The sequence below is a fragment of the Oncorhynchus masou genome, chromosome 12 (assembly GCF_036934945.1).
Source record: "Oncorhynchus masou masou isolate Uvic2021 chromosome 12, UVic_Omas_1.1, whole genome shotgun sequence".
In the NCBI taxonomy this organism is placed as follows: domain Eukaryota; kingdom Metazoa; phylum Chordata; class Actinopteri; order Salmoniformes; family Salmonidae; genus Oncorhynchus; species Oncorhynchus masou.
In genome coordinates this window covers 65,777,566-65,790,960 of record NC_088223.1, presented here as the reverse complement: position 1 = coordinate 65,790,960, position 13,395 = coordinate 65,777,566, and the positions used below count along the sequence as shown (strand labels likewise).

The 13,395-nt window shown below is 45.9% G+C and overlaps 1 protein-coding gene across 1 annotated transcript in view; it reads left to right on the top strand.

The window, feature by feature from the left end:
• Window positions 1-12,299, top strand: part of LOC135550687 (autism susceptibility gene 2 protein-like) — a 489,505-nt gene extending 477,206 nt beyond the window's left edge. The window contains 12 exon segments of the mRNA XM_064981711.1: window positions 1,825-2,063; window positions 4,479-4,523; window positions 6,174-6,269; window positions 6,484-6,555; window positions 6,676-6,705; window positions 6,926-6,997; window positions 7,988-8,129; window positions 8,486-8,566; window positions 8,738-8,821; window positions 9,021-9,249; window positions 9,475-10,658; window positions 10,661-12,299. Coding sequence (XP_064837783.1) covers window positions 1,825-2,063; window positions 4,479-4,523; window positions 6,174-6,269; window positions 6,484-6,555; window positions 6,676-6,705; window positions 6,926-6,997; window positions 7,988-8,129; window positions 8,486-8,566; window positions 8,738-8,821; window positions 9,021-9,249; window positions 9,475-10,658; window positions 10,661-10,773 — 2,387 coding nt within the window. The 3' untranslated portion in view covers window positions 10,774-12,299.
• Window positions 12,300-13,395: the final 1,096 nt, after the last annotated feature.

Genomic DNA, 13,395 nt, shown 5'->3' with positions numbered 1-13,395 from the left:
CACATGGTTAGCAGATGTTAATGCGAGTGTAGCGAAATGCTTGTGCTTCTAGTTCCGACAATGCAGTAATAACCAACAAGTAATCTAACTAACAATTCCTAAACTACTGTCTTATACACAGTGTAAGGGGATAAAGAATATGTACTTAAGGATATATGAATGAGTGATGGTACAGAGCAGCATAGGCAAGATACAGTAGATGGTATCGAGTACAGTATATACATATGACATGAGTATGTAAACAAAGTGGCATAGTTAAAGTGGCTAGTGATACATGTATTACATAAGAATGCAGTTGATGATATAGAGTACAGTATATACGTATGCATATGAGATGAATAATGTAGGGTAAGTAAACATTATATTAGGTAGAATTGTTTAAAGTGGCTAGTGATATATTTACATCATTTCCCATCAATTCCCATTATTAAAGTGGCTGGAGTTGAGTCAGTGTCAGTGTGTTGGCAGCAGCCACTCAATGTTAGTGGTGGCTGTTTAACAGTCTGATGGCCTTGAGATAGAAGCTGTTTTTCAGTCTCTCGGTCCCAGCTTTGATGCACCTGTACTGACCTCGCCTTCTGGATGATAGCGGGGTGAACAGGCAGTGGCTCGGGTGGTTGATGTCCTTGATGATCTTTATGGCCTTCCTGTAACAATCGGGTGGTGTAGGTGTCCTGGAGGGCAGGTAGTTTGCCCCCGGTGATGCGTTGTGCAGACCTCACTACCCTCTGGAGAGCCTTACGGTTGAGGGCGGAGCAGTTGCCGTACCAGGCGGTGATACAGCCTGCCAGGATGCTCTCGATTGTGCATCTGTAGAAGTTTGTGAGTGCTTTTGGTGACAAGCCAAATTTCTTCAGCCTCCTGAGGTTGAAGAGGCGCTGCTGCGCCTTCTTCACGATGCTGTCTGTGTGAGTGGACCAATTCAGTTTGTCTGTGATGTGTATGCCGAGGAACTTAAAACTTGCTACTCTCTCCACTACTGTTCCATCGATGTGGATAGGGGTGTGTTCCCTCTGCTGTTTCCTGAAGTCCACAATCATCTCCTTAGTTTTGTTGACGTTGAGTGAGAGGTTATTTTCCTGACACCACACTCCGAGGGCCCTCACCTCCTCCCTGTAGGCAGTCTCGTCGTTGTTGGTAATCAAGCCTACCACTGTTGTGTCGTCCGCAAACTTGATGATTGAGTTGGAGGCGTGCGTTGCCGCGCAGTCGTGGGTGAACAGGGAGTACAGGAGAGGGCTCAGAACGCACCCTTGTGGGGCCCCAGTGTTGAGGATCAGCGGGGTGGAGATGTTGTTGCCTACCCTCACCACCTGGGGGCGGCCCGTCAGGAAGTCCAGTACCCAGTTGCACAGGGCGGGGTCGAGACCCAGGGTCTCGAGCTTGATGACGAGCTTGGAGGGTACTATGGTGTTGAATGCCGAGCTGTAGTCGATGAACAGCATTCTCAGAGGTTGTTACTCTGATCATGAAGTACTGTACCTCTATAGATGTTACTCTGATCATTAAGTACTGTACCTCTATAGATGATGTTACTCTGATCATGACGTACTGTACCTCTATAGATTTTGTTACTCTGATCATGAATTACTGTACCTCTATAGATTTTGTTACTCTGATCATGAAGTACTGTACCTCTATAAATGTTGTTACTCTCACACAAAACCGATCCAGCACAGACACTTTGACTATCACGTCTTGTCTTACTCTGCTATTCTTAGACAAAACAGATCCAGTGTGGACAAACGGACACTGGTCCTGACCGTGAGTTTCATCTTTCCTCCTCTCTTCCTCTTCTCTACCTCTCCTTTCTCTCTCCTCCAGAACAAGACCTGCTGCGCCAGGAGCTCAACAACCGTTTCCTCGCCTCGCAGAACGCCGACCGCGGGGCCTCCCTGGGCCCGCCCCCGTACCTGCGCACCGAGCACCACCAACACCAGCACCAGCACCAGCATCAGCACCAACACACGCACCAGCACACCCACCAGCACACCTTCACCCCCTTCTCCCACGCCATCATGCCTACCCCTGCACCCCCCATGGTGCGTACCCCAGCCAGAAATGTGAGGATAAGTAGAACACTACTCCTGGGAGGGCAGAGGGGGTTGGTGGTTTTGGACTGGAAGGGGATGTGGATATTGATAATAATGTTTAATTATGGTTTATTTTATTAAGCATTTACAGCAACAATCTCCAAAAAGGTGTTTGTTGTACATACAGAAATAGTAGGGTGGAATGGATAGTGTTTTTGAATGTGAGTGTTTCAATACAGTATTGGTGATCCTATAGTACTATAAGGCAGTTCCAGTCTTGTTGGAGGGAAACGGGTTTCCTTGGGCGTGTCTCTCAATGATGACCCATCTGTTTCTGCATTTGTTACCACAGTGATACCTTTCTTCTCCCAAATTTTTTTGTGTGTTTTCTCTGGCATATTTCAGGCACCCTAAACTGGAATGGAGCTATTTTTAAACTAGCAGTAACATGCTGTTAGTTTGAGGCCACAGGCACTGTGTGGCTGTCCCTCTGAAACAGGCTTGCTCACCAGCCCTCTCTCTAACACATACACGCACGCACACACGTACACACACTTACACACCGTGGCCCCAGACAATGCACACACACACTCTCACATAGGCCGACTGTAACCACTGAGTATTTTACATTGCTCTGAAGATTTTCCTCAAAGGCGGAATGGCTCGCGCTCTGACAGCTAATGAGGACATAAAAGTGTTTTTACGGCCGCAGTGTTTAAACTTAACTGGGGGAAATGTTCTCCCTGGGTCCACATTAAACCACTTAAACTTCCCCAAATTAAACATAGAAATACAGAGAGCTGGATAGTTTATGAGCTCTTCAGTCACTCACAAAATGGGAGGGTGAAAAGCAGGGAAAGGACTCTTCAGGCAGAGGATAACGATGTGGCCAAATGGCTCCTCTGTCTTCTTGATTCACTAAATAGCCCAGTCTTTCATGTCGATAATTAAGCTTCTGTTGAGCTGCTGTGATATTCTTTCAGATGTACATTGTTTGACTCCTGAAATGTCCTAAAAAGGGAACATTATGTAGTCACTCAATGTTAGTTAGCACATACAGTGCCTTACAAAAGTATTCATCCCCCTTGGTGTTTTTTCCTATTTTGTTACATTACAACCTGTAATTTAAATGTATTGTTATTTGGATTTAATGTAATGGACATACACAAAATAGTCCAAATTGGTGAAGTGAAATGAAAAATATTACTTTTTCAAAAAATTCAAAAAAATGTAAATGGAAAAGTGGTGCGTGCGTATCTATTCACCCCCTTGCTATGAAGCCCCTAAATAAGATCTGGTGCAACCAATTACCTTCAGAAGTCACATAATTAGTTAAATAATGTCCACCTGTGTTCAATCTAAGTGTCACATGATCTCAGTATATACATACCTGTTCTGAAATGCCCCAGAGTCTGCAACACCACTAATCAATGGGCACCACCAAGCAAGCGGCACCATGAAGACCAAGGAGCTCTCCAAACAGGTCAGGGACAAAGTTGTGGAGAAGTACAGATCAGGGTTGGGTTGTAAAAAATAGCAGAAACTTTGAACATCCCACGGAGCACCATTAAATCCATTATTTAAAAATGGAAAGAATATGGCACCACAACAAACCTGCCAAGAGAGGGACACCCACCAAAACTCACGGACCAGGCAAGGAGGGCATTAATCAGAGAGGCAACAAAGAGATCAAAGATAACCCTGAAGGAGCTGCAAAGCTCCACAGCAGAGATTGGAGTATTTGTCCATAGGTCCACTTTAAGCCGTACACTCCACAGAGCTGGGCTTTATGGTGTTTGCCAAAAGGCAAGTGGGGCAATTCTTAAGGAAACCTGTTTCAGTCTTCCAGAGATTTGAGACTGGGATGGAGGTTCACCTTCCAGCAGGACAATGACCCTAAGCATAATGCTAAAGCAACACTCAAGTGGTTTAAGGGGAAATATTCTAATGTCTTGGAATGGCCTAGTCAAAGCCCAGACCTCAATCCAATTGAGAATGTGGTATGACTTAAAGATTGCTGTTCACTAGCAGAACCCATCCAACTTGAAGGAGCTGGAGCAATTGAAGAATGAGCAAAATCCCAGTGGCTAGATGTGTCAAGCTTATAGAGACATACCCCAAGAGACTTGCAGCTGTAATTGCTGCAAAAGCTGGCTCTGTAAAGTATTGATTGGGGGGGGGGGGTGAATAGTTATGCACACTCAAGTTCTGTTTTTTTGTGTCTTATTTCTTGTTTGATTCACAAAACATATTTTGCATCTTCAAAGTGGTAGGCATGCATTGTGTAAATCAAATTATACAAACCCCCCCAAAAATAAATTTAAATTCCAGATTGTAAGGCAACAAAATAGGAAAAATGCCAAAGGGGTGAATAGTTTTGCAAGCCACTGTATCCTCCCTGTATCATCCTTGTTCTTAGTTCTGTTTATTTCATTCCTTCTACAGTTTGAAAAATTCCCAACAAAAGTTGACCCTTTCTACAGACACAGCGTGAGTTTCTCTATGTGTTTGTGGGGCAGTTTGTGCATTCTTCACCCATCCAGCCATGCTAGTCCATGTTGTAGCTGTGTGTGTATTTGTATAATAGCTCCCATGCCTTCCCCCTCAGCTTCTGCTCTGAGAGAATACAGTGTCCTGTCTGTCCACAGATGAAGACTGGGCAGATGCTCTATGTCTTACCCATCACAAATGTCTGTCTGCTAACACAACTGTCTGCTTGCTCATTCATTCACTACTGTGGAACCTGGCTGAAGCATTTCAACCCCCTTCCTACTCAAGTGAATAGAACAAATGATCAATTGAGTTCAGTGGCTCTATCAAGTGTGTGTGTGTGGTATGTGAGTGGAATGTGAGTGTGTGTGTGTGTGGTATGTGAGAGTGTGTGTGTGTGTGTGTGGTATGTGAGTGTGTGTGTGGTATGTGAGTGTGTGTGTGTGGTATGTGAGTGTGTGTGTGGTATGTGAGTATGTGTGTGTGTGTGTGGTATGTGAGTGTGTGTGTGGTATGTGAGTGTGTGTGTGGTATGTGAGTGTGTGTGTGGTATGTGAGTGTGTGTGTGGTATGTGAGTGTGTGTGTGGTATGTGAGTGTGTGTGTGGTATGTGAGTGTGTGTGTGTGGTATGTGAGTGTGTGTGTGGTATGTGAGTGTGTGTGTGGTATGTAAGTGTGTGTGGTATGTGAGTGTGTGTGTGTGGCATGTGAGTGTATGTGGTATGTGTGTGTGTGTGGTATGTGAGTGTGTGTGTGGTATGTGAGTGTGTGTGTGGTATGTGAGTGTGTGTGTGTGGTATGTGGTATGTAAGTGTGTGTGTGGTATGTAAGTGTGTGTGTGTGGTATGTGAGTGTGTGTGTGTGTGGTATGTGAGTGTGTGTGTGGTATGTGAGTGTGTGTGTGTGGTATGTGAGTGTGTGTGTGTGGTATGTGAGTGTGTGTGTGTGGTATGTGAGTGTGTGTGTGTGGTATGTAAGTGTGTGTGTGGTATGTGAGTGTGTGCCGCTGTATGCTTTGTCTCTACCACTTAACCTCTGCCTTCATTTACTGCTCTGCTATTCAGAGGCATTCACCTGTTTCCCACGTTGTGAATCAGAGTAGCAATTACATGTTCGTCAGAGTTTGGTCTTAATTCATCTCACTGCTAGCCTGCCTAACTGTGCTGATAACCCCTATTTAAAATGAATGAATTAATGTGTCAACAGAGAGACACTGGTTGTGATTACATAGGAGTATTCTTTCTGGTGAGAGTTCCTTTTAACTGTCAACACTCACAGAGAAAGACTATAGCAGTAAATGGGTTTTAGTAATTCATAGGTTATTAGTGTGTAATTTCAATGTTAGTGCTTAGTAAATACCTGGTGATTTCAGTAGAATAAACAAGTGTGACCATTTTAGTTTTGCTAAACACTTTGAGGCACTAAGATCAGTGACAGTTGTAGCTACCTGACTGACGGCGGTTTGGATGTTTACCCCTAGTGATGCTGGTGTTGTTCCCTCCACCCCGCCCACCCTGTCCCCTGTCATGTCATCCTGGCCTCTCTCTCCTTCATCTCACTGTTCATACAGCTGCTGTCCTTCTCTGTCTGAACAACACAACACTCCACCCATCATCACTCCTCTCTCTGTTCCTTCTCTTCTTTTCTCAGCTGTTCCACTCCTACCCCCCGGGCGTGTCCGGCATTCCACCGGTGATCCCTCCAACCGGGCCCTTTGGCTCGCTGCAGGGGGCCTTCCAGCCCAAGGTAGGGCCACAGCCCAACACCACACACACAGTTGGTGAACCTGATAAACACACCTTCAGTGTAGTGTGCTCTCTGAAGACCAACACACAGCTAAACATACAGTACGTTATCAGAATAGGGAGTGAACTTGAAAAACATGTGCATGTACACACTGAAGACAGAGACGATGCTCCCCATACCTCCTCTCACAATGAGCTCTCTCTGTGTTCTGCAGACTTCTAACCCACTGGATGTGGCCTCAAGACCTGGAGCAGTCCCACACACACTCTTACAGAAGGACCCCAGGGTAAGCACCCTAGCTGGACACACTCACACACTCAATAAGGAAGCCATGCATAGTTGCTAATTAGGAACGCCTGAATGACAGACAAAGTAACTGAGCCATCTCTCTCTCTCTCTCCTCTAGCTAACGGATCCGTTTCGGCCCATTCTCAGGGTAAGAATGTTAATAGCTGTAGTTGTTTCTCCCCTAACTTCCTTCCCCTAATATGTTTATTGCAGTAAAATGTTGTTGTTTGCACAACCAAGTTAGTGAACAAATTGGACAAAGATTAAACCTTGTCCTGGACAAATAAAAATGTCACTAATGCGCATACAGTCCTTGAGAATCCTACATTTAAGGTTAACCATATCACCTGGCTTTGTGTTTTGTGCAGAAACCAGGGAAGTGGTGTGCCATGCATGTCCATATGGCCTGGCAGATCTACCACCACCAACAGAAAGTCAAGGTGAGACCTCCCCTTTGCATTTCTTTCCACACAGACTATAGAGACACACTGTCTAATGTGCTTCATTATACTGTGGTTCTCTAAACCCCAATGTTTTATCATCTAAGACCCAGTCTAGTTGAGGTAGTAGTGTAATCCAGCTCCTCTCCTGGAGAGAGACAGTATATAGAGAGAGAGAGTATAGAGAGAGAGAGGAGAGACAGTATAGAGAGAGAGGAGAGAGAGAGACAGTATAGAGAGAGAGAGACAGTATATAGAGAGAGAGTATAGAGAGAGACAGTATATAGAGAGAGAGAGGAGAGAGAGACAGTATATAGAGAGAGACAGTATATAGAGAGAGAGTATAGAGAGAGAGAGAGGAGAGAGAGAGAGAGTATAGAGAGAGAGAGGAGAGAGAGACAGTATAGAGAGAGAGGAGAGAGACAGTATAGAGAGAGAGAGAGATAAGAGAGAGAGAGTATAGAGAGAGAGAGAGAGAGGAGAGACAGTATAGAGAGAGGAGAGAGAGATACAGTATATATATAGAGAGAGTATATAGAGAGAGAGACAGTATATAGAGAGAGTATAGAGAGAGAGAGAGGAGAGAGAGAGACAGTATAGAGAGAGAGAAGGAGAGAGACAGTATAGAGAGAGAAGAGAGAGACAGTATAGAGAGAGAGACAGTATAGAGAGAGAGAGAGTCCCATAGAGAATCTTATAAGAGGACTGCCATCTTGTATTACTTTCACTGATGTAGTGGAGGGTAAGTGTTTACAACCCTTTTGCAGAGAAATGCACTAAAAAATATAGGGGGCGATACTTTAATCACCGTGATCGGCGCTCAGCGTTTACCCACCTATTTTTTTATTTCCTCTACATTACTGGGTACCTTCATGCCTTAGCCCACAAATAACCAACAAAAACCCTTTTTACAGTTTGTATCCTTGCTGATCCTGCAGCGTTGGTGGTGTGTTTTTCATGTGCTGTTTCGTCCTGTCTGGCATCTTCCAGCAGCAGATGCAGGTCGACCCGCACAAGCTGGACTTCGGGCTGAAGCCGGAGTTCCTGAGTCGACCCCCCGGTCCCAGCCTCTTTGGCGCGATGCACCACCACCACGACTTAGCACGTCCCGCCACACTCTTCTCAGCAGCAGGTGAGTGTGGGTTGGTTAGTGCCCTTGGTAGAAGATGATTGACACCATAGAAATTAGATTTTTAGACGGGAAAAGCCCTTCAGACCAGGGCAATTTGACTGGATCACTCATTGGTCATTGTATTTCTATGATTGACACACTACTTCCAGGACCTCTTCTCCAAAGGAGATCAATCCTTCTGGGCCCATAGAGAGGTCTATTTTTAACAGAGTGTCGAGGCAGCGCACAGGTCTCCACCTGGGTTATAGATTACATGCTAAGATCAATGCTCTTGCCTCTTAAAAGGAAAGAATACTGTTTCTCAGTTTAAAATCCTTATGGAAGATGTGTTACATAAACTCTCTTTTCCATGTCAGGTTCTACACACCCGTCAGCCGGACCGTTCGGCCACCCTCCCCACCACCCTGGAAACTTCCTCACCCCTGCACCTCACTTAGGTAAGACACAGCACGCACAGCGCACCTAGTCACGTCAAATGCACATCAATTGATCCTTAGCTCTCCATACAGCCTCAGTGAGACAACAAGTACAGTATGTCTGTGTCAGAAGCTGGTTGACCCAGTACAGGAGCAATATGGATAATGTGCTAACTGTGTTCTCTCTCTCAGAGCCATTCAGTAGGCCTCCCTCGTTTGGAGGTCTCTCATCTCTCAGCACAGCAGCCTTTGGTGGGCTTGGAAACCCAGCACTAAGTGAGTTTCATTTCCATGACAACATCATGTATTTGACAACCAAACATTTGAGGATTTCCTGTTAGATTATAAAAATTAATGTTGTATGATGTTTTCATCAAATTCTAACATTAGACTTGACTGACCGCCACACCAGCGAGATATGCTTTTAACTTGCGTTTTGGTATTTTCTTCTTTCCGTATGTTGAATCTCTAACAGCGCCTAACTCTGTGTTTGGCCATAAAGACAACCCCAATGCACAGCAGCACTTCAACAACAACCACGAGCCTTGGAACCGGCTGCACCGCACACCACCCTCCTTCCCTACCCCTCCTCCTTGGCTCAAACCTGCCGACTCGGAGAGGAGCGCCTCAGTCAGCTCCCATGAGAGAGACAGAGACTCAGACAAGCGAGACACGTCCTCCATCAACAAAGACGACAAGGAGAGGTGGGTGTAATGGAGGAGTTTTACCTGTAGCAGTCACACCAGCAGAATGTCAGAAGTTGTAAAGCTTTGTCATGGCTGAGACCATTTTATTTGAGAGCTTAATAGGATGTCGATGTTTTGCCAACTCAATGTACCCTAAAATTAAACCACTGACAAACACTGAAATAGTGGTACAAATGTTACATTTCCTTCATCTTTAAAGCCCATTGTTTTGTGTCCATCCAGGGAAGCCATGGAGAAGCGTCACCAGACCCATCCGTCCCCAGTCCCCATTAACCCTATCAGCCAACTGGGTCACAGCCGTCTCCCAGAGCCCCAAAAGAACCACCTGCCCCCCAGTGAACCCCCCAGGGACAAGGACAAGCCCAAAGACAGAGACAGGGACCGGGAGCACCCCGACTCCTGGAAGCTCAACGGCACAGACGAGCACAAACTCAAAGAGAATCACCACAGCGACAAGGATACAACACCAATCATCCACGACGGGCGGGTGACTGAGGACAAGGCCAACGGTAGAGGAACGACCTCACCCTACATCCGCCAGACCAGCCTGGACCGGCCCAACGGGGGGCTGGGGAGGGGGGAGAGAGAGGCCCTGATGGAGAAGAAGGGAGAGCTGCCCTCTCTCTACGAACACCACAAGAAGAACAACAACGAGGTGAAGGTAAAGGAGGAGAGGAAAGAGGAGCAGGACAGTTCTACGGACAGGGACAGACCCCCCTCTCACCCTCACCTCCACCCACACCTGCCCCAGGTGCCCCTCACGCCCAGCCTCCACACCCACCACCACCCCCCTTCCTCCATGGCGATGCCCATGGGCATGGCGGGCGTCCACCCAATGAACAACATCAGTGGCCTGGAGAGGACTCGAATGGTGGCCCCCTTCTTGGGCATCAGCCCCATTCCGGGGGCAGAGAGGTTCCCCTACCCAGCCTTCCACTGGGACCCCATGAGGGACCCCTACAGGGGCCTAGACATCCACAGACGGGACCCTCTGGCCAGGGACCTGCTGCTGAGAAACGACCCCCTGCATCGGCTGGCCGGGCAGCGCCTCTACGAGGCAGAACGCTCCTACAGGGACCGAGAAGCTCATGACTTTAACCGCGACCACCACCACCCTCTAGCCCTGGAGCAGCGCCGGGAGCAGGAGGCCCGGGCACACTTAGAGGAGCGTGAGCGGTTGCACATGCTCAGAGAAGACTACGAGCACGGCCGCCTACATGCCGCCATGCACCACCCGGCCCTGGACGGCCACCTGCCACACCACCACGCTGGCCTCATGGTCCCCGGATTACCCAGCATGCACTACCCCAGGGTCAGCCCTTCGGCTGCCGCTGCAGCTCACGCCGCCCACCAGAACGGTATCCTGAACAAAACCCCGCCCACAGCCTCCCTGAGTGCCCCGCCCCCCTCATCCCCACGCTGGGTGCCAGGCCTGGCTCCCCCAGACGGACTACGCCCCTCACCACAGACATCAGAGACAGACCATCAGCACACAACCACAAAGACATAGAGGCACGGTGAACAGAGTGGGGCGCAATCCTCACCCTGGATTGGAGACTACAGGCAGACTCTGCCCTGTGCCTCACACCAAGCACTTAGCTTTGGGGACAGCAGACTGTACCATAGCTGTGGATGATATGTGGGGGAGAACACCCACAGATGATGTTTTTGTAAAAAAAGAAATTGCTCCAGTTTGCTCCTGCTTTTTGTGTGTATTCTTTCTCTTGTACAGAACGTGTCCTGGACTACCCTGAAGGTGTGTAGGGCAATGGAAACAGCACCCTCACAAAGACGTTTTGGAATGTACAGGTACTTCAATGCATTGACAGGCAGCAAAGTGTGTAGATATGTGTACAGTCAACATGCTCACTCCTAAAGGAACAAATCATGGTACAAATATGCAAAAGGGTGTTTTGAAAGCTTTACTTTGAACAAATGTAAATAGAGGACTATTATTAATGAGGAGGAAGTTCATAATGTGCTTTTTGCTGATTGGTTTTAGCTTGACGCAGCTGAAAAGGTTAACATTGTACCACCATGCCCCACATTCAACTATGCAACAAATGTCTTGGCTTCTACTCTGAAAGCCAGCCTGGTCACCATCCCAATGGACTCTGACAAAACTGTATTCTCTCCACAACCTAGATCTCACAAACCCACAGTATTCATAGAAAATGTTGTGCAAATGTTAAAAATGTTCTTAAATATGATACAAAAGTGTGGTAACAATCCTTAAAATTCCTATTATAGAGCTATTCATTTTGCAGAGGAATTCCAATGCCTGAAGTCACAGTGGTTCCCAACTTGTTTCCCTTACTGTACCACCAAGTGAATTTTGCTCTGCCCGGACTACCCCCTCATGTGCATTTTACCAGTAAGCCTATGGTCTAAAGATTCTTCACAAGTACCCCCTGGATAGGCCAATTATCCCCAGGGGTCCTAGTATGTCTGGTTGGGAACCACTGACCTAACAGAGAAAGGTTAATAGAAAGTGAGAGAGATCACTTACTCCAACAACTCAACTCCTACCACCATTCTTGTTTTGGAGAGAATACAGCACATTTACATAAAGACCCCACATTTTCCCCTCTAAAGGAGTGTACAGTATGTGTTTGGAAATAAATTATGTTGGTCTAACAGTGTATTAAAGTGCTATCCTAAGCTGTTGTATCTACAAAAATAAAAAATAAAGACAAAAAAGCCAGTCTAAACTATGGACAGTTTGTTTCTAAAGAGCAGATATCTATTTTAGTAGTCCACTGAAGGTTTAGTTGTGCGCTTCAAAAACTCTGTGAGAGCCAGATGTTGTGCAGTGTTTTTTTAACCCACATTAAAAATGTCCACTGGAGCCGTAGTGGTTAGTCAATGCATATTGCAAAGAGATTGTAAACAAGAAAAACAATTTTGCTGTTTATCATGTATGTAAAAAAAAAACTGTCTTTCTAGATGAGAAAAAAAACAAAACAAAGATGCGACTGACTCTTCAGCATGCTCCTCATTTAAACGTGTGTTATGTAAATTGTGCCATGTTATTAAAAAATGTGAACTAAAAATGTCTACTGGCTTTTTTATGACCATGAGAGGAAAGCAATGGCGGTTCCCGGATATTACGAGACCAACTCATACATCTACCTGTGCTGGGGCAGACGTCGGACTCAAGGGCATGATGCTTTGCATTTTTCAGGGGCAGGGTTGGAGAGCACTGAAAATCCATCAATATCTCCATCACTCTAAATCAACAATTACTCACAGTACTGTATGGTATTCACATATCCTAAAGTGAATTACGTCTTCTTGATAGATATCTATAGCCAATAATCTCTTATTCATTAATATGGTGGTGGCAGGTAGCCTAGCAATTAATAGCGTTGGGCCAGTAACCGAAAGGTCTTTGTTTCGGCCCCCCAAGCCGACTTGTGAAAAATGGGTCGATGTGCCCTTGAGCAAGGCACTGAACCCTAGTTGCTCTGGATAAGAGCATGTATAAAAATGTATTGACCTGTGATTGATTGTTGTTTTGATGACACCAGATTTGTGAAATGAGCTGTGAATTTCCACACGGTTATCATCACCATCAACTCAAATGTGTTTTTTCTCAGCAGAGGCGCTACCCGTTGTAAGCCTCTATACAGGCCAGGATTCATTTAAATGTGCATTATTGATAAGTAAGTATTATAGTGGTTGTTTTGGCTGCAACGAAACTGGATGCAACGAAACTGCACCCGACAGTACAAAAGGACAAATCTCATGCAGATAGCTGCGTAAGAAGTTTGTGCAATCACTTGAATGCATGATGTTCTATTGTCTACACCTCGATAAGACAGCCGCTCACCAATTTGTCAGCACACAATTACACCTCCAACACCGCCAAAACAACCAACGCGCGATTTGATTGAATCTAGGCCTAACTTTCAAAGGTAATTTACATGGCTTGGCTGGTCTAGCAGTAGTGCTGCAGCCTCCAACACAGGTCTACATTGTCTCTAAAATTTGTCTCTAAAATTTTATTTTATTTGATCTGCATAGGTTTTTTGGTTACTACATGATTCCATATGTGTTTTTTCATAGTTTTGATGTCTTCACTATTATTCAAAGAAAATTGCAAAAATCAAGAAAACCCTTGAACGAGTAGCTGTGTCCAAA